Genomic DNA, 20,807 nt, shown 5'->3' with positions numbered 1-20,807 from the left:
CTGGGAATCCATCTGAGATTTGCAAATCCCTGGTTTAAGTGGTTACAATTTATATTTTAGTTTATAGAGTTTTGCTGTAGTTTATACAAGAAGTTACAAGTAGTCCAACAGCACTGTATTTGGGGTTTTTCAAAAGTTTATACACATGTTTCTATATGGTACACACCAAAATTGTTTAAAATACAAACAAAATGTAACTGTACCTTCATGGTGAGAAGAGGTCCTTAGGTATTGGATTACCTTTACTTTGGGTTCAGGTGGGTTTGATCTTGAGGATTTCTGGGAGTCCCCGATAGCCCCCTCTTCATCCTTCCTTGATCTCCATAATTGAGAACGTCTTGCTAACCATAACCACTTGGCCTTCATAATATCTGATTCAAGCTTTTAACTAGTTCAACTTTACGTTAGTTTCTTTAACTTAAATCCTTAAAAAGGTCAGTAAGTGAAGAATAAACAAAGTAGAAAAAGATCTAGAAAGAAGTGAATCAGTGCTTTAGCACCATTTTGGGGATTAAAAATAGCCTGTAATATAATAAAAATAAGCCAATTGTTAGAAATACTTTATGATAACTTTTGTTCTGGTGTCATTTTCTTCCTCCGTTTTTTTTTTTTTTTTCTTTAATGTGTATTTGTTCCTGTCCTTTGCCAGTTCCTAAAAACCCCAAATTCAGATCCAGTTTTTAAATTGAGTCCAAAAGTTTGTTGCACGATTACGCATTTGAGAGTCATTGTGATTTGTTTGATATGCATTTGAGACTCTCAATGTGATTTGTAGGAGGAACACTGGCTTTTCATAAACCTGGATTTCAGTCTTGGAGCTGCCTGGTAATACAAAGGTTACCATAGTAGGTCATCTGTCCTGGCTATTCCTCAGTTTTCATTTCCATAAAATGAGGGTAATACCACACTATTTCACTAAAAATCGTTTGTGGGTGGAAAAAAGATACTGGTTTTCTGGGAAACATGTGAGGAAAACATTCTAATCACAAGAAGTTGATTCTGTTACCCACGCTTTAACTAGTACTTCTTAGCCACCCACCACACGGATCCTTTTAAACACTGAATGAATTTGCCTTGTGTTGAGGCCTTGAGTTGGATGTCTTAAATATATGGCAAGCATTTTAAGAGGCATATTATTATTTTTACTTTCTAAACATGCAGCTTACTTTGATTATTTACATCAAAGCTCCAAACACAATTAGCCTCAGATGACAATGCAATTTTTCTGTAAAATTGAATGATGTGGCTTCAATCAAGAATAATACCTTGGGCCACTTTTTCTATTTAAAGTGATTTATGGTTGGCTAGAATGGCCACTTTTACATATATAATTATTTTCTTCGACAATAAACCTTTCTTGAGCATTTTCTGTGCTTAGACACCTGTTTTTCAAAGATGAGTAACACTACATCTTTTGCAGTTTGGGGAGGGGAGAACTTTAAGCAGAATGTCTGAGTGGCAGTCTGTGACATGATGCTAGAATGCATAGGGTGTTGTGAGTACTGGGAGGAGGGGTCTTTAACCCTGCATACTAAGAGACCAAAGGGGATTCTCTTGGGAAAGATGACATTTGGAGCAATAGACAGGAATTATACATGTAAGAAATAAGTAATAAAGGTTAAAGAAAGGAAAGAACCTACAAAAGATGAGGGGACAATAAACCACAGTTGGATTATGCAAGATATTTGCCAGTAGATCTGAATTAGTGGAGCAAAATATCAGAGGCAGGGAGGAATGGAAATGAATCCAGAAATAGAGGTCTGTGCTAGTTCATGGAAAGCAGTGTTTGACAATATGAAATGCCCCTTTGTGGCTTGAATTCCATATCACTGGCTAAGAGAAACAGGTATATAGGCAACCTATGGGGAAGAGGGGAGGAAGTGTGTGTAAATTAGTGAGTGAATACTTCAGTGCAAGGAGAGGTAGAATATTTCAAGAAAGGATCAAGTCTAGCCAAACACAGAACAATAGAAATGGAGTCATGCCAAATTCCAAGCAGTAAGAGACTTTACACAGGGAATTGGTGGATAAATACTGGTACATAAATTAGTACATAAATAATATGCACACATGTGTATACACACACACATACACACCTACAAATATGCATGTGCACAGACATATATGTACATCTATGTTTTAACAAAACAAAAGCAAGAGGAATATTCTTACATGTTTAATTTTAATATGTGTATTATCTTGGTATTTCCATGCTAGAACAGATCATATAGATTACCTAAGAGATGGAATTTGTATAAAAAGGGTCCAAACATGACACTTTCTCCAAAAGCATTAAGTGGTGATTTAAACAAAGAAACAAACAAGCAAAGGAGCAAGAAAAAAAAATACAATGCAAAACATGTGGCCACAAATATATGTCATTTGTAATTTAACCAAACAATTAAAATCAGGACATTCACTTACCTATATCATACCGATGTGCCACCGTTTAGTCTTTTTGTAGACTTTATAACTTTCATTTTGGACATTTCAGAAATACCCCCATAAATTATTTGCAGGCTTGCTCGTAAAGATCTGCACTACCTCTTTGAACTCCATTCTCCTCATCTCTATGTATATTTCAATCCTTTGAACTTATTTCTTCTTCCCAGACCCTTAGGGGTTGCAAAACTCTTTGAGGCTTAAAGTGATCATGTTAAGGAGCTGGCAGGCAAGGAATGGTCTCAGTGATCCACTGTTTGTTCAGATTTCCCTTTTTAGCCACTAAGACAAAGAAACTGATTTTTTTCTTTTTCCTTTAACCAAGAAGTCCTAGAATTTGTGCTTTGGTAAAATTTTACAGTGATTTCTACATTTTCACATTGTCCATTCCACTTGTGGGCTGAATTGTGTCCTCCCAGAAAGAGATGTTGAAGCCTGAACCCCTAGTACATCACAGTGTGACCTTATTTGAAAATAAGCTCTTTGCAGAGATAATCAGGTGACAATGAATTCAGCAGAGTGGTCCAAAATCCAATATAACTGGTGTCCTTATAAAAGGCAAATTTGGACACAGGCACACATAGGAAGAATGCAATGTGAAGGCAGAGGATTATAGTAATCCTTGGCATCTATAAGCCAAAGTTTGCCAAAGATGACTGGGAAAACAGCAAAAGCTAGGAATAGGCAGGAAAGATTCTCCTTACAGACTTCAGAGGAAGCATGGCTTTGCCAAGACCTCAGTTTTGAACTTCTGACTCCCAGAAGTATGAGATAATGAATTTCTGTTGTTTTGAGCCACAAAGTTTGCGCTATTTTGTTATGGGAGCCCTAGGAAATTAATACATGGTTAAAATATTAAAAAGAAAATATTAAAAGGCCAATTAACATAGGACTTTTGCATTTTAATTTTTCAAGCCAGAACTACCTAATTAAATAAATAAATTCATCTGATTTCGTAAAAGCAAGGAGTTCAAGAGAAAATTAGGAGGGACATACTTTCAGAATAAGAGAAAATCCTTTCAATTTAGCCACTTATAATTTATGTACAACAGTGTGTTTGTCCCTACCTTTCTTTACATCTCAGAGTATGGCAGAGTTCAACACCTGGCCCATATTTCAACGACCTGCCCAGCAACCAGGTGTGTTTGTGGACTTCTGGTACAGCTGGTAATAGAATGGATTTCTAGAACTTATTTTCTTGCTCAATCAATAATGCCATGCTCTCTGGGGCATTCTGTGTAAATGGAATCCCAGCTCTGGAGTTGTTGGGTTTAATTACTTTAGACCTTATTCAGAGACCAAGCTTGAAGAGTATTGAGAAAGCTGACTTCTTGCACAGGCAAGCATCCTAGGCATTCATTGTCTTTGTAAGAGATTTTCTTATTTAAGTCCACCAGAAGCAGGATTCTGATCAAAACATTTGAGTTAAATTAAGTCCCTGTAATACTGATAACAAAGTTTCTAAAGTGTCCAAATTAAACACTGGAATCTTCTCTACAGGGCATTATTAGTGTGATCAGTCAAGATTCATTCTTTTCAAAAAAACAATATTCTCTTGGCTAGAAAAAAATATCAACGTTGCAGAAAAGGAAGCCCATCAGTGGAATGAAATCACCTTCCCTTCCTTTTTTTCTCAGACTCCCTCCCCCACTTCAGGGTATAGCTTTTCTCATTTATAAACTGAGAAGTTTCTTTAAATTTTAAATATATTCTGAGTTCCAGAGAAAAGAATGAGAAGCACAGGGCCTATGAACATGCATGAAACATAGGCCCTACCCACTGAAAATACCACAAAGAGATAATTTCTAAAGTTGTAACAAGGATTGAACTTCCATGACAGAGAAATTGTGTTGGTAACAATTTCATATTTGCACTTAAAAATATCAAAATGCATGTATCTATGGGCATTCCATGACAGGGCCATGATACATTGGTTAAATGCAATTTGCATGGTCATATAAATGATTCTAAGAAAAATAATGTCTTAAGATCCCCTCAAGCTAATCCATCCTTTACTTTGAGCTTTCTACATTTCACTTAATTAGCCTACTCACAGAACATGAGGAAAAATAACCATGGCAGAGAGCTACTGACAATGAAATCTCTGACATTTGGACATGTCTTTGCTCACTGAAGGTCAAGTATTTGTTTTCTGAACAAACTCATCTTCTCCTTAACCAAGCAGGGGACCAGTATGGCTGTTAGCCTTTGTCCGGGAAGATGCGTGGGGGAAAAATGATCTCATATTGAAGAAAGGAAAGAAAGAACCTATCAACAAGGGCCCTATTGCTTAGATGGTGATAGATTATAAGCAAATTCTGCTTGGTAGCTTAGAGTTCTAGATTACACTCCCAGAGTCTATATCCTACATCCCATATTTATCACAGAGTCATTTCTCTTGTGACTTTGCTTCTAATAGACTGACTTCACCTCCTATGCCTAAGGTTTCCTTGTGAATCCATGTTTTCTCACTGCTATTGTTAATACCATTCCAAGATTGGTATTATGTTTTCATATTGGGTTTCAATATTATTCAATTTATCTATCAACTCAAAAGGCATGTGTTAAGCCCATGATAACTGGGAGCCACTCTACTAATAGCTGAGACAAAGAACAAGGGGACCCAGCCCTGCCTTGACTTAACTATCTGTTGGGAGAGAAAAACAAGGATAAAGTTGATGGTGCGATTTGAGTGTTACTCTGGGTAAGTGGGAGGACTGAGCCCATTTGAAGGAGGTCCCAGCTAAGTATCTTGAAAATTTGAATTCTGAAATGTGGGTAGGCATTAGTCAGGAGAAGATGGACTCGGAGGCATGGGGAAAAGAGTTTTCAAGGCAGAGAAAGTAGAATGTACAGAAGAATTGAAGGGTGGAGTTTTGACAAATGGCTATTCCTTTAATGTGCCTGTATGACTTCTATGTATTATATTTCCTACTTGATTTAAATCAGCAGATTTGGGCATGACCTGATTAATGAGATTCATGGGAATAAGGCTACCTCTAGTCGAATGAATTTATTTGCTGAATGAACTCATGCACATCCTTTGCTATTTGGCAAAGCAGAGAAACTATGAGATTTAAAGTGTATCTGCATTCAACACCACTCAGAGCAGGGTATTGATCTTGTGTGATGGGTACTCCTGTTAAATTCCCTACCAGCCCAAATTTCAAAGAAAGAACTGTAAAGGCATCATACCTCAACTTATTTTCACCCATGTACAATCTACTGAGGGATTTGAACATGATCTTTTACTTTTTGATCTTTTAAAAGAAATAAAAATTATGATAAATATTATAACAAAACCCATATTCACCCAGAATTTTACAGCCATTAATATTCTGTTGCTTTTGCTTCTAGTTCCATACTGAGAAGAAATGTAATGTTTTGGCTGTAGCTCCGTCCTCTATAGCCACTGTGCTGGTCCCATTCTGAGATCCCCCATAGACGACTGTTGTGAGTTTGGTATGCTCCCTTCCTTCTGCTCTGGTTCACGTTCTCTTAGATACACATGTATGCATCCACGAATCATTTATAGATTGTGTGTGTGTGTGTGTGTAATTATTGTTAATTTTGTCTTATGGAGTATTTCAAGCATGTACAAAAATAGAATAATATAATGAAAACTCACATAGCCAGCATCTACCTTCAGCAGTTTTCATCTCAGGACCGACCTTCATCAGTATCCTCACTCCTTTAGCTCTCAAATATTCTCAACTATTTTGAAGCAAATTGTAGCCATAATATCTACACTACAATTATCACAACTGAAAATAAAAAAAATATTAAAATATCCAATTTTATTTCCTCCTGATTATCTTCCAATATTTATTATACAGTTTGTTAGAATCAGGGTCCATGTAAGCCCCGTTGTTTGGAATTAATTGCTATGTCTCTTATAGGTCTTTAAAGTTATAGGTCTTCTTCCCATTATATTCTAGCTACTTATTTGGTTAAAAAAGCCTGACACATGTTCTGTTGTTTGCTACAGTTTGGAATGTATTGATTTTATTAATGTGGAGACTTTTTTTAATTGAAGTATAGTTGACATATATTATTATATTAGTTTCAGGTGTACAACACAGTGATTCAACAATTATGTACATTATGCTGTGCTCAGCCCCCAGAGGTGTAGTCACCATCTGTCACCATACAGCGTTAATACAATCCTATTTCCCTATGCTGTACTTTTCATCCCCATAACTTACTTATTTTATAACTGGAAGTTTGTACCTCTTAAACCCCTTCACCTATTTCTCCTGCCCCCCCACTCCCCTCCCCTCTGACAACCACCAGTTTCTTCTCTGTATTTATGAATCTGTTTCTGTTTTTGTTTATTTGTCCATTTGTTTTATTTTTTAGATTTCACATATATGTGAAACCATATGGTATTTGTCTTTCTCTGTCTGACTTATTTTTCTTAGCATAACACCCTCTAGGTCCATCAATGTTGTTGCAAATGGCAAGATTTCATTCTTTTATATAACTGAGTAATATTCCATTATATGTATACACGTGTGTGTATATATACATACCACATCTTCCTTACCCATTTGTCTATTGATGGACACTGACGTTGCTTCCATATGTTGGCTATTATAAATAATGCTACAATAAACATAGGGGTGCATATATCTTTTCAAATTATTGTTTTCATTTTCTTTGGGTAAATAGCCAATAGTGGAATTATTGGATCATATGGTATTTCTATTTTTAATTTTTTGAGGAACCTCCATACTGTTTTCAACAGTGGCTGCACCAATTTACATTCTCACCAACAGTGCATGAGGGTTCCCCTTTCTCTATCCATGTAGAGGCTTTTACCATGTTCTTTTGTCCCTTTATTTCCTAAGAATGGGTAAGTATATCTAGAGGCTTGATCAGATGCAGGTTTGTTATTTTGAGCATGACTTCCTCAGAGGTGGTTTTGTACTTCTTCAAGAGATGCCCGCTGTCTAGTTGTCTCTTTTTGTTCAATAGCTATAATTGATGGCTGTTTTCTAGACACATTATTTCTTTAGAAGGTGTAAAATGGTGCTCCCCTAATCGTTCCTTCTTACTTTATCTATTGACTATGCGTGTGTGATTTTCTTTTTTAGTGTCTGATGTCATATTGTAGATATTCTGATGCATTTTATTTTATCTGCCATTGCTGATAAAGAAATATTTAAGTGATTCCTTATAACATCTGTATGGTGTTCCATTTTATAGCTCTTGGACTATTTACCATTGGCTATTTAGGTTGTTTTAACGTTTTTACTGATACAAACAAAACTGCAGGGAACTTCTGTGTAATAATCTTGTATTGCACATAAGCCCGAGTTTCTCCAGAGGATGAATGTTTAGATCTTATGTTCAGTTCATTTTCAGTTTTACGAGGTGATGCCAAGTTTTTATGCACTTTTCCCAAATCCTTGTGAATACAAAATATTGTCAGGCTATTTTTGCTGTCTCCTTGTTATTTTATTTTATTTTATTTAATATCTGTTTTTTTAAGATTTTATTTATTTGAGAGAGAGAGAATGAGAGATAGAGAGCACGAGAGGAAAGAGGGTCAGAGGGAGAAGCAGACTCCCCACTGAGCAGGGAGCCCAGTGTGGGACTCGATCCCGGGACTCCAGGATCATGGCCTGAGCCAAAGGCTGTCGCTTAACCAACTGAGCCACCCACGCACCCTCCTTGTTATTTTAAACTTTACTTCCAGAATAAGTACTACATTTTATTTTTTATCGACCATTCAGATATTCTTCTCTACAAATTGCCTTTTAATATGCCTTGAACATTTTGGCTTTGATATCTTTTAGCAATCATAGTGATTTCTAGAGCTCCTCTGTATAGCCAGAGTACATAATCTTTGATTGATTTGGATGTTGTAGACATTTTCTCCCCCCCACCACCCCCTTTGTGTGTGTGTATGTGTGTGTGTAAAGATATATTTTTTTCTTTTGCTGATGAAAGAAAATCTAGCACAGTGTTTAAAACTGTGAAAATGATGGTGTCAGACTATCTGAATTCACACCACAGCTCTAGAACTGCCTAGCTGTGAATCCCTAACCCAATTAACTTCATGTCTCTGTACCTAAACATTTTCATACATAACATGGGAGCAAAAAAAGGATCTACTACTGTTCCTTCTGCTTAATTTTGCTGTGAACTTAAAACTGCTATTAAAAAAATAAAGTTTATTAAAAGGAGAAAACAAGAGTGTCTTCCTTGTAGGGATACTGTGAAGACCTAATGAGACATATGGGCCTTATTGACAGTGCCTTGCACATGTAAGTGCTCATTTAAAATTAACTGTTGTTGCAGTGCTGGGGTGGCTTAGCCTTAGCCAGTTAAGCACCTGACTCTTGATTTCAGCTCAGGTCATGATCTCAGGGTTGTGAGATCAAGCCCCACATCAGGCTCTGCGCTGGGCATGGAACCCGCTGAAGATTCTCTCTCTCCCTCTGCCCCTCTCCACTGTTCTCTCTCTTTCTCTCTCGAAAAAAAATAAATAAAAAAAATAAAATTAGCTATTGTTATTTTTTTCAACTATAAAGTTTATTATAGTTAAATTTATTTTTTTCTTGGATGGTTTTGGATCACTTGGACCTTTTAAGGCATCTTCCTACTCTTTTTTTTTTTTTCAGTTTTCTGCTTCTGGACAGGAATGGTGATGTTTATTATCATTGCTATAAACTAATAATAGAAGAAGCACTTTCCTTTATCGAGTGCTTTCTGTGTGACAGGCACAATGCTGGGCTCTGTATACTTTATATAGTTCATTGTTCATAATAACCCAACATGATTAACACTCCATTTAGAGGTAAAGACATAGAAGTTTAGAAAAATTAAAATAAAACAGCCGGCAAATAAGAGCAGCAACATTTTAGACTACATCTTAACCATTTTTTACTTCCTACTGGGGGGCGGCGGGGGGGAGGAAGAGGAAGGATTAGACTTGCTGTCATATATTATAGGTACAAGAACCTAGAACTGGGATGTGGAGAATTGGTTTCTTGTCCATTTTCTACCACTGGTAGAAACACCTCTGGGCTTTAGTGGTCTTGTCAACAGAATGACAAGGCAAAAAATGATCACTCAGATTCTTTCCAGCACTAAGAGGCTGTGGTTCTTTTTTTTTTTTTTTCCAAGATTTATTTATTTATTTGACAGAGAGAGACACAGCAAGAGAGGGAACACAAGCAGGGGGAGTGGGAGAAGGAGAAGCAGGCTCCCCGCTGAGCAGGGAGCCCCATGTGGGGCTCAATCCCAGGACCCTGGGATCATGACCTGAGCTGAAGGCAGACGCTTAATGACTGAGTCATAAGAGGCTGTGGTTCTTAATAAAAGTTGCACCTATACAGATGATCTATGCAGTGCTATTTAAAACTGTGACAGCCTAAGTATCCAACAACAGAGAATAAGCTAAGTAAATTGTGGTACAATTATTTAATGAAATAGATGCCACCATTTAACTGGTAAGTATGAAAACTATGTTTAAATGAAAGTATTCTTATGATATATTGTTAAATAAAAAACTAAAGAGAAAATATTCTATATTATGCTTATAACTGTAAAAATACACATTCAAAAATACAAAGATGTACAATTGTTGTATAATAAAGAATTTGGCTATCTTTGTCCTCAGTTTTTAGATTTTAGGTAACCTCTAAAATCTTGGAATTTCCTGAGTGATGAGTGGCTTTGTGAATCATGCCCACCTTGGATAACACCTGGGGTTATGCTAATGAGATGACTCAGGATGGAGGTCAGTTACCAAAAAGACTAACCATGTGATTGGAGGATTGGGCTTTGAGCAGGTAATATCGGTCTGGACCTCCAGGAAGGAGAGAGGGGGCTAGGAATTGAGTTCATTCACTGTGCCAAAGATTCAATCAGCCATGCATATGTATAGAAACGCCAATGGAAACTTCAGAGAGCAAGGTTTGGGCAAATTTCTTAGCTGTGAGGGTTTTGGGAAGGGTGATGCATCCTAATTTCTTGGGGAAGGGACATGGAAGCTCCATGTTCAGGATTCTACCAGACCTCACCCTCTGGGGCTCTCCATTTGGTTGATCCTGATTTATATCCTTTATAATAAAAGTGTAACTATAGGTATAGTGTTTTCTTGAGTCCTGTTAATCATTCTAGCAAGTTATCAAACCTGCAGGAGTCATGCTAACCCCCAAATTTGTAGTCAGTTTGTCAGAAGTGCAGGTGGCTTGGGGACTCCCAAATTTGTGACTCCATTCTGGGAACCTTCTAGATTGCTAAAAATGTTCTATATGTTTATTGGGATGGTGATAACATGGAAGTATGCACAGGTTAAAAAATTGACTAATGATATACTTAAGATGTATACACTTTTTAATGTAAATTATACGTCCATTTAAAAGATTAAAGAAAAAGGTCAACATTGCATATGTTTCAAATGAACAAATTTGTTGCAGGATTGGGATAATCAGGATTTTTTATTGGTGTTTTCTAATGTGTGAATATAGGTAATATAAACTCAAATTTTGTTAATTCATAGTTGATATAGTAAATCCACCAGGGCCTCAACCCAATGTCCCCTAATACTACAGAGCACAAATGTCCAGGACAGTGGACATCACAAATCTTAATGGTGGTACCCGAGGGAGACAGGCAGTCCCGGGCCGGGGGGTGGGGTGGAGGGGTGGGGGGGTGGGGGGGTCAGAGTAGGAGGTTGTGCATCTTAGCTGGCCCTGCCATTTATTGGTAGTGTGATAGTAGGCGAGGGGCAATGAGAGTTTCTCAGCAAGTTGATAGGATGGAAATGACGTTTATAAACATAAAAGCACACAGTAAATTCCTGTGAGTGTAACCTTTAGAGTTATTGTTACTGGCAATTGTTACATCAAAATACCAGCTGGAAGAGACCACCTTTATATTTATGAACTTCTAAACTTCCTGGCATTTCAGTTTTTATTCTTTGATTTTAAAACTGAAAGCCACAATAATAATAGGAACAGAAAGAGAAGTCTCTTAGAGCAGGAAATGTAAACTCAGGGCTAACCCCCATCCTCAGAAAATACCAGGGGCATCCTGGAGAAGGGAATCTTGAGCTGGAGCTGTCCCTTGTATACTCATTTACAAATCAATTTAGCAGAATGCCCAGAGGGGAGGGGAGGGAAAAGCAAGACCTGAGCTAGAAATGCAAAGATCCTTAAGCCTGAAATGAAGAAAAACATATTCATTTGGCTTTAAATAAAGCCATAGGCTGTTTGAAATTGAATTTTAGACTAGAGTTTGGGTAAGCATATCAATAGGTAGTGTATCATTCTTCACTTTTGTTTGTTTGGGGGGTTGGATAATGTATTTAGAATATCCCGCTTTAGAAATTAGATAAATATGTATTAAAACATCACGTAGATTTTACCATTTAATTTAGTTAATTCCGTGCTGCATAAGTGAAATGTATCGAAGCTCTTATGGATCTCATTTCTTTGTGTTACATTTTTAATTTAATGCCTTTACTTTCTTTTGAAAGCTTTCCATTTCATTCATATTTTTATGTTGTTTATATTACCGGATCATTATTTTCTAAACTATACGCCTTGAACAAGGATGCTAAATTTAAAGACAGAGAAAACAAAAGTTTTGGTTATATTATTTTAGAAATTATTTATTCAAATCAGATGTTTTTATTGCAAGTCATCTCAGAGAATTTAACATTTTATTGTGTACTGTGAATGTCCAGGCTGTAGTATCGAGGTTTCCTGCAGTTTATTTGACCCAATAACCCCTTTTTCTTACCTCCACACATTGGCATCTCTTGAGACTGATTTTGTGGAAAAATTCCTAATGATAATATGCAAACATACAATAAGGTATCATTGTTTTGACAGATCACACCTATTGTGGGAAAAACCAACACATATGACTTTCTTTTTAAACAAAATGTTTGATTATAATGGCAAATAATGGTATGTTTAGACAATGATCAAAGTGGCTGTGTGTGTGTGTGTGTCACCTTGGTTGGTAATAGATGCATACCAGGTGGTATCATTTAATTAACTGTGTAACAATAGAACTGGTTATTATTTAGATTTTGCCCTTTCATGATTCTTTGTTGTAAATGGTTTTACTTATACTTATAGATGCATATATTAGAGAGGTGAATATGATTCATGCTCATTAATAAAGGCATTAAACTTATCATTTCGTTGTACTGGATTTCTAAAATGATAAAGATAATTACTTTTGTTGGTGTAACTATAGTTTGTGAAATCCATCTTTGAAATATAATTCAGTTAAGTGGGGTTTTTTTTTAAGTATACTGGGAAATAAAATTGTCTCTGAAGAATACACTACTTTGCATTTTGAAATTTGATTTTATACTCACAGTGTTCAGAACATCATTCAATTCAAATAAAAGAATTAAATCTAGAGAATATGCCACATTTGCATTAAGTGTCTAGTTCCAAAACACCTCCTACACATTTGGATTGAATGTGGTCACTGCTTTTCCAGTGTTCCTGAAAGACCAAAATAATATGCTGCTCACTAATATATGATAAAAATTCAGCACTATTCATTCTGAGAGAGCATCTTTAATATAGACATATAATTTATTTTTATTTTATAGTGTCATTATAAGAGGACTTCAGTATTCCTAAATGGATTATAGACATAATTCGCCTTATCCCTAAATAGAAATAGTCCCCATTTATGCACCGAACAGATGCAGTAACATATGATGAAGCAGCTACCTCTAAGTCAGTGACCTCTTTCTGCTTTTAATTTTTCTTTAACTGTTGGCCAGAAGGCAGATTATCTCCAAGTGTTCTCTATGATTGTTGTCAGAGAAACATTGTGATGGCACGTTAAACAAGTATAAAAGTGATCCTGGGAAGCAGAATGAAGGCTATTGAAGTAGCCCAGATTCACACATTTGTGTGGCTCTTGGCTTTCTCAAGCTCTGTTCATTTTTCATTTGGGCTTCTAAGGAAGCAGGGGTGATTCCCTTTATATGAACTTCAAGAAAGGCTAAAAATATAGTGACAGAAAGCACACCAGCGATTTCGGAGGTGGGGGGTGGGAGTCAGGTATTGAGAGGGGCAGGAGAAAACTTTCCCAGGAAATGGAAATGTTTTGTGTAATAATACTACTATACGTATTTGCCAAATCTCATCAAATTCTACACCTACCATTGTTAAATTTTATTATATGTAAATTATACCTAAATAAAACTGCTTAAAAAGAAAGTATGCTATGATAAAAAAAGTATGATAAAATTCAATAGTAAGGAGAAAGGGGATCCTAGAATTTATTAATACCTGGAAATGACCAGAAAAATCATGGGATAGCTGAGTTTCTCCAGAATCTGGGAAAGGATTAACATCAGATAAAAAAATGTAAAGTGATGATGGAAGATAAAAATGATTACACCCATCAGTTCTTCTTGATCATCACAACTGTTTAATATATAAACCACCTAGCCTAGTGCTTAGCACATAGAAGACACTTAATAAATGCTGAATATTATTATTTTTATTGTACATTAGGAGTGCCTAGACAGCCTAATAGGAATTATGACTAAATAGACAGAAGCTTCCTCCTACCTACTATGAAGACAGCCTATGAATGAACTAGTTCTGGTAACCTGAATTACACAAAAGGAGGTGGAATTTATCAATGACTGGTTTAGGATAATTAATAAACTCTAATGTATCAAAGAAGCTGAATATTAGAGTATTTCACAGACACGTTCTTAGCTATTTTTTTGTGTGTGAAATTATTTCTGAGCTATCTAAACCCATTGTGAGTACTCTCAGAAGAACTTTATATCTGATGAGAGTTAAGAGTTCTAAAGTTTGCAGGCATTCAACAGAAGTCATAGCCATATGTGTAACATTTGATTTATTTTGAAATGTTTCTTGGCCATGTGAGAAATTAGTAGTGTGCCAACAATGATTATAGGAGGTTGAGGCTCAAGTTAACTCTGATCTTCACATGTGCTGTGATAGAGAAAATATAATAGCCAACATTTATTGACTTCTTAATGTGCTTAGCACTAACTATGCTAGGTAAATTTCATGAATTATCACTTTTGAACCTCATCACCACATTAGGAGACACAGATAAGCAAAGAGGTTGCACCAGTATTAAGAAGCAGATCAAAATTTTTGTCTGACTCCAACAGTTGAGAACCCCTGATGTGGATGGTGGGACAAAGCTGGTGAGTTTTATCAGAGCCGGATTGCTGACATTATGTCTTTGGTGTCCCTTGACCTATCCTGGGAATATGGGATGGAGAGACATAATTGGTCTGGTCCAGACTCTCTGAACCTCAAATAATAAGTCCAAGGATAGCAGCCTATAGTAAATGGTCAATAAATGATTTTTGAATGAATGGATAGCTGCATGCATTTGAATTCTTAGAAAGTAGGATTTGTGTAATATATTCTTAACATAGAAAAGATACCAAACGTAGCCTAAGGTTAATGTTGGATTATGGTGCATAATTTATTTTCAGAACTACTCATCCGACCAAGTCTATTTACAAGTCCATTTTGGGGCAATGGCATAGACACACTTCTATGTAAGATTGCTGGCATTTTTCAATAACTTGAATTTTGATAAACCTTTAATTATATTTTAGGATTATCAAACTGAGACAATTGTTGATCATAAATGAGAAAAAACATTAGTATGCAAACTCTAAAGGGTACATTTATCATTTTCTTATCATACTGAGCTTCGAGCTTATTGTCTATTTTCCAAGAAAGTAGAAAGGCTGTTTCTTAGAATAAAAATGTTTTTTATAATGTGAGCAGTAGATTCAAGCTGTACAGATTGCCTCTTTAATGAAATAGGCAACATTCCAATGGAACTGACAAGCTTTATTTCTATTTGTTGTATTTTCTTTCTCATTACAGATGGACCCGATTCAGAAAGCTGTAATAAATCATACATTCGGGGTTCCTCTTCCTCATCGAAGAAAGCAAATCATATCATGCAACATTTGCCAGTTGAGATTTAATTCCGATGTAAGTTTACCATTTAGTATTCACTGAAAAAAATGCATTATGCTGTTCTAATCTTGCAGAAGAGATTTCTTAAACATTTTTCTCCAATAACTGAGCATGTCAAAATTCAAAGATAACATTTTAACTTCTTATGTCTTTTAAATTTGGAGTTTATTTTATTATTTTTGGTTGTTTATTTTGGAAACATCATACATTAACAATATTTTATAGTTGCAGTTTAATGGTATTTTTTTAGTCTCTCGGGAATACTAAATTTAGGTAATACACTTTCCCTTTGGAATATAGTCAAATTTAGGACCAACAAGATTTTAATAAATTATACCTCTGATATAGGTCCCAACTTATATTTCAAGGCCAACATTTTGCTTTGTAAATTTTTTTATCTGCCTTGGTGGTCCCCAATTCCAGACCAGCCCTTGTGTCCTTAATGATATTTGTGTTAGAATTCTCAAGCTATTACTCTAGAAGTATTAGCATTTTAAAAGGGAGTCTTAAAGACTTCAAAGCACTCAAGCCCCTGATGAATAAAACTTAGGTGGAGAACATGACAGAAAGGAGACATTTGTGGACCTGACCAGTGCTTTGCAAATTATCCAGAGAGTTATTCATATCTTCCATACCTTTTCTAAGGATCAGAAAATCTCTGGATTCATCACAGTGAAGCTCATTTTGGCTTATGGCCAATGTGAAAAACACTGTCTGCCTTCCCCAACCAGAGTCCTCTGGTGTGGAGTTGTCCTAAAAGGTACAGAAAACAGAAGGAATGTTGGTTTGGAAGGTCTAGGAATTGAATACCTGTTGGTACTCTAGGCAAAGAGAGGACCCCATCCTGTCAAAGTGACTCCTCTGAGGTGCCATTATCTTCCCCTACGTGGATGTGCAGTGTGGCGATGACCAAAATGATCTGGATTCTGGAGAATGTTAGACCTTCCAATATTTAATCTTTCTAGGCAAGTAGATCTTTTAGTTGCTCTGGTAATGAGAAGATCATGTGAGATAATCATCCACAGAAAACAGATGTGACAGAAATAAAATGTCTTTTTTCTTCTGTGAGAACATCTCATGTTGTATAAGGATTGCTACTGTCTTATGAACTCATACCTACTAGTACAGTCATCAGATCGTTTTATAACATTTCTTCTGTTGGCTTAAAAAAAGAGTAGGCTGCCTGCATAGCACCTAAATGGTATTTGTTGATATATAAAAAAAGAATACGCTAAACATATGGCATTTTACTTAAAGAGAGGTTTTTGGTTTTTTGTTTTGTTTTTGTTGTTGGTTTTTAAATACTGAGTGCTTTGATTTGATTTGAATTTTAAGAAATTTGCCACAGTGTAATTTATTAACTAAAGATCTTTTCAACTGATAAGTGTCATATAATAATCTCTTTCGGTAAAAAAAAAGAAGAGTCCTCTTGACCTGTACATTGGAGTTCTGAACTCAATAGTTTCAATTTTGATCATTTCTAAACATTTAGTGAACAATCATATAGATCTGTAATTGCTGTGTTAAGTGGCTCTTTCTTGATTTCTTTCCTTCTTAAATCGTATTGATATTTCCCTCGGAACTGATCAGATAATGAGGCAAAAGTCTCCCAGGAGCCATGCGGTCAGCTTCTTACATCTAATGGGGGCTGTTTCAATATCTCCTCCTGCCAACAATTTCAGTGTCAATATTTTCCTCTGTGTTAAGTAAACTTCCTGTAAACTGGGAATCAGAAAGAGACTTCAAGCTCATTGCACCCAATCTCCCATCAGATTTAAGAAAACCATCTGCCACATGTAGGCTAGGCCCTTGGCTGGTGATCTCCAACTATGGATCACTCACCACTTCAGGAAAATTGTTCCTTTTGTTTTTTTGTTTTGTTTTGTTTTGTTTTTTGTTTTTTTTTGAGAGTTTCTAATCCTGTTGTTGGATATCAAAGTCATGTTTAAAGTCTTTAGAATTATTACCCGGTATGCATTAACATTAACATAAAGAACATTTACATCTTTTATAAAATGTAATCTTGTATTATTTCCTTGATAAGAGAGAATAGCAATTTATTTTGCCTAATGAAGTTTCAAGTTGATACAGAAATCAATATGTATTTACCGGGGACAGTTGCTTTTCATTCTCACAATTTTGCTTTCAGGTGTGTCTGGCATGTGGTACATGGAAAGTGGCCAAGGTATTTGGAAAATTTAGACTAATTGGTCTAGGTCATAATTACACAATTGCAGACTTGACCATTCACTAGATGGTTACTGTATTAATCTTCAATTGCTGCTGTAATAAATCATGGCAAATTTAATGGTTTAAAACAACATAAATGTATTATGGTCTAAAGGTGAGAAGTCAGAAATTGGTCTCCCTGGGCTAAAATCACACTGTTGGCAGGGTTATGTTCCTTCTGGAGGCTCCAGCGGAGAATTCAGTTTCTTGCCTTTCTTGTCCACCTTCTAGAGGCAACCCTTTTGCTCATGACTCCCTTCCATCTTTCGAGCAAGCAATGGTCAGTTGAATCCTTCTCACATTGAATGACTCTGACCCTCACTTTTCTGCCTCCCTCTTCCACATTTAAGGACACTTATAATCACAATGAATTCATCTGGATGATCCAGGATAATGTCTCTACTTTAAAATCTGCTGATTAGCAATCTAATTCCATCTGCTAACTTAATCCCCCTTTGTCATATAATGTAAATATTCATAGTTTCCAGGGATTAGGTCTTAAATATCATTATTCTGCCTGCCACAGATACTCAATTGGATGTTTGGCTTAGATTTGAACTGAATTTTATGACCACTTGAATTTATCAGATAATTACCCAGTATAGCTTCATTGCTCTATATAAACTGGACGCATGTGAATTCATTGCTTTTTTTTATCTTGAAAGTTAAAAGTAAATTCACTATGCAGTGCTAACTTTTAAAATTGCAGTTTAAAAAAAATGGGAAAACCCAATGTTATTAAATTTATAAATGACATAGCAACATTTTACCTATGATTTACAAACAAAATATAATTATTACAAAGTTGAAGTACAGGAGCAGAAACTCTAAAGACTTAAAAAATGTCTCTGTAGCATTATTATGTCAATAAGGGGAACTAATATTCTGGAAATATGAAATTTGTTTACTATTGACTGGTCATGTCCACAAATATTACTTTTATAAAATATTTAATAGTGAGTGCCAAGATCAATTGGATTTATCATCCATTCACCCACATATAAGAAAATAATCTACATTAAGAGAAAATACAAATATTTTCTAGATAGGTACATATAGATATATCTCATATTTGACCATTTTAAACCCAAGAAAAGTTTTTTAATCCCAATAAAACTACATCTGCTCCTTCCAGGTATATCTGGAATTTATCTTCCTGTTTCTGTTCTTAAACCTAGAATTATTTTGGAAAAGTAACCCTGTAATTCACTCGTATGCTTGGTTGCATCCTCAATCACATAGGAAAGGATTTTTGCCTTATGAACCTTTTTACATTTCAAAGCTTCTTCCCCTTCCAATGAAAATAATAGCTTGTAGTTCTTTTCATCTTTGCATCATGAAAATTCAATTTCCTTTCCCTCTATGCTTTTATTTATTTTTTAACCCTTCATTTTATAATCTGTGTGGTTTGGTGTTATGTGATACCTGTTTCCTGTACAGTACATTTTCTATTTTTGGCCCCACAGAAATCTTTTTAAATGGCATATTATACTATATGCACTTTAAATGAGATTGCTTTCTCCTAGTATAAGCTTTTTCTTTGAAAAAAAAAAAAAACTTTTCTCAACATTTACCTGAAACACATGTAAGGGTTATGCAAAAAGTTCCCAAATAAAGACCAAAAGGTTATAATTTGTCCAGTTATCTTATCAGCATCTTAAAACAAGTATAAATTACCATTGGCCTGAGCAAGTTATTAAGTGTACCTTTGAAAGACAGTTTATAGCAGGACCAGCATGGATGTAAGGTTATTAAGTGAGGTATCAAATGATTACTTGATGACTATTTATAGGGTGGAAAGTAAGATTTCAGGCCCCAAACTAAAGAATCATTAAGCTGTAGCATCTAAGAGTCACTCTGGTTAGCCTAACAATAGTATTTCATAACATGTTAGAGACAGAAGAAAATTTTTGCTAATTTCCACTGTGGAAACTGAGGAGCAGAAAATATAGGAGACATACAAGGCCACCTGGCCAGTTACTGGCCACTAGCCACACAGGGTCAGTGTCCACTCTTGTCATTGTTCCTGCCCCATCTGGTCCAGGCGGAGTAGCAAGTCCATCCAAAGGCTCCAGCCAATCCTAGAGTAATGGTGTGGCTGGAGATCTGTGTACCTGGGGGCTCCTTCCCTTGCAGAACGAACTGGATGTGTCGGCTGCTGTGGTAAGTCATCTAGAGCCTGGGCCAGACCTTGCCCACCAGTACTTGCGAGTACTTTCAAATAGCATCACCCATATTCAGTCACATGATTTAATCATAAACCTGATGAAAATTTAAGTACAAATGCAAATTACTGTGTGATAATATAGTAGCAACATGTCTTTATGACTCAGGACTATCCAGCATCAATTACTTCAAGGTGCTGTTTTGTAAAGCAGAAGGGAAAAGCACCTCATTAGAATGTTGTGTTGCTTGGAACCCTAAGACCCTTCCAAAGGGGAACCTTGGGATTATCACTGATATAATTGATACATTTTTCAATGGCATTATAAAATAGAAATCATTATTGTTTTTCTACATTTTAGAACCCGGGAATGTAGTAAAATTAAGTAATATGTCTGAATTTAATTTATACCTCTGTGTTAACTTCTGTAACCAAATGAGACCTTATAGTGATGAAGTTGCTAAAAGGAACATTTTTTCCTACCAAATTACCAAATTAGATAATTAAACTTTCATAACATCACAATTTAAGACACATCTTTAAAATATTTAAATCTATATTCTTTGTGGGGGTCGATATTTAAAGGAAATACTGCTTGGAGGAAGAGAAAAAAAACTAATGGTGGTTGTACTGGAGTTGAAGAACTATTCTTATTTCTTTTTACTTTTATTCTCCAAATGTCCTTTATAAGCATGCTTAAATTTTATAAAATAAAAAGGAATTGTTGCATCTACTATCCTACTATGGCTTTTTTAAAAAACGCACATATTTTGTCCTAAATTATAAATTCCATTTTGAAGGCCTCAGTTGCAGTTTTCTAAATATTTCTTGCCTATTTCTGTCAGTGTCTGCTGTCTCAAAACATGCCCAGGAGAGTTCATAGATATCATTGCCTCATTCAGATTTCAGCATTTTATTGCATATCCTATGATAAGGGTTAATAAAAATCTATGCATGGGGATGTGCATCTAATCCCAAATGCGAAAACAGCA

General features: G+C 35.7%; 1 protein-coding gene across 1 annotated transcript in view; it reads left to right on the top strand.

Annotated features, from left to right (window-relative positions):
- Positions 1-20,807, top strand: part of ZNF385D (zinc finger protein 385D) — an 859,807-nt gene that overhangs the window by 733,098 nt on the left and 105,902 nt on the right. Inside the window, exon 4 of the mRNA XM_088021277.1 lies at positions 15,327-15,437. Within this exon, the coding sequence (XP_087877403.1) occupies positions 15,327-15,437 (111 nt within the window). The remainder of the gene's footprint in view (positions 1-15,326; positions 15,438-20,807) is intronic.

This window comes from Eumetopias jubatus, unplaced genomic scaffold, assembly GCF_037043125.1.
Source record: "Eumetopias jubatus isolate StellerSeaLion01/CBP00866 unplaced genomic scaffold, mEumJub1_p1.0 scaffold_1, whole genome shotgun sequence".
NCBI classification, from domain to species: Eukaryota; Metazoa; Chordata; class Mammalia; order Carnivora; family Otariidae; genus Eumetopias; species Eumetopias jubatus.
Note: the sequence above shows the minus strand (reverse complement) of the source record. Positions and strands in the feature narration are given on the sequence as shown.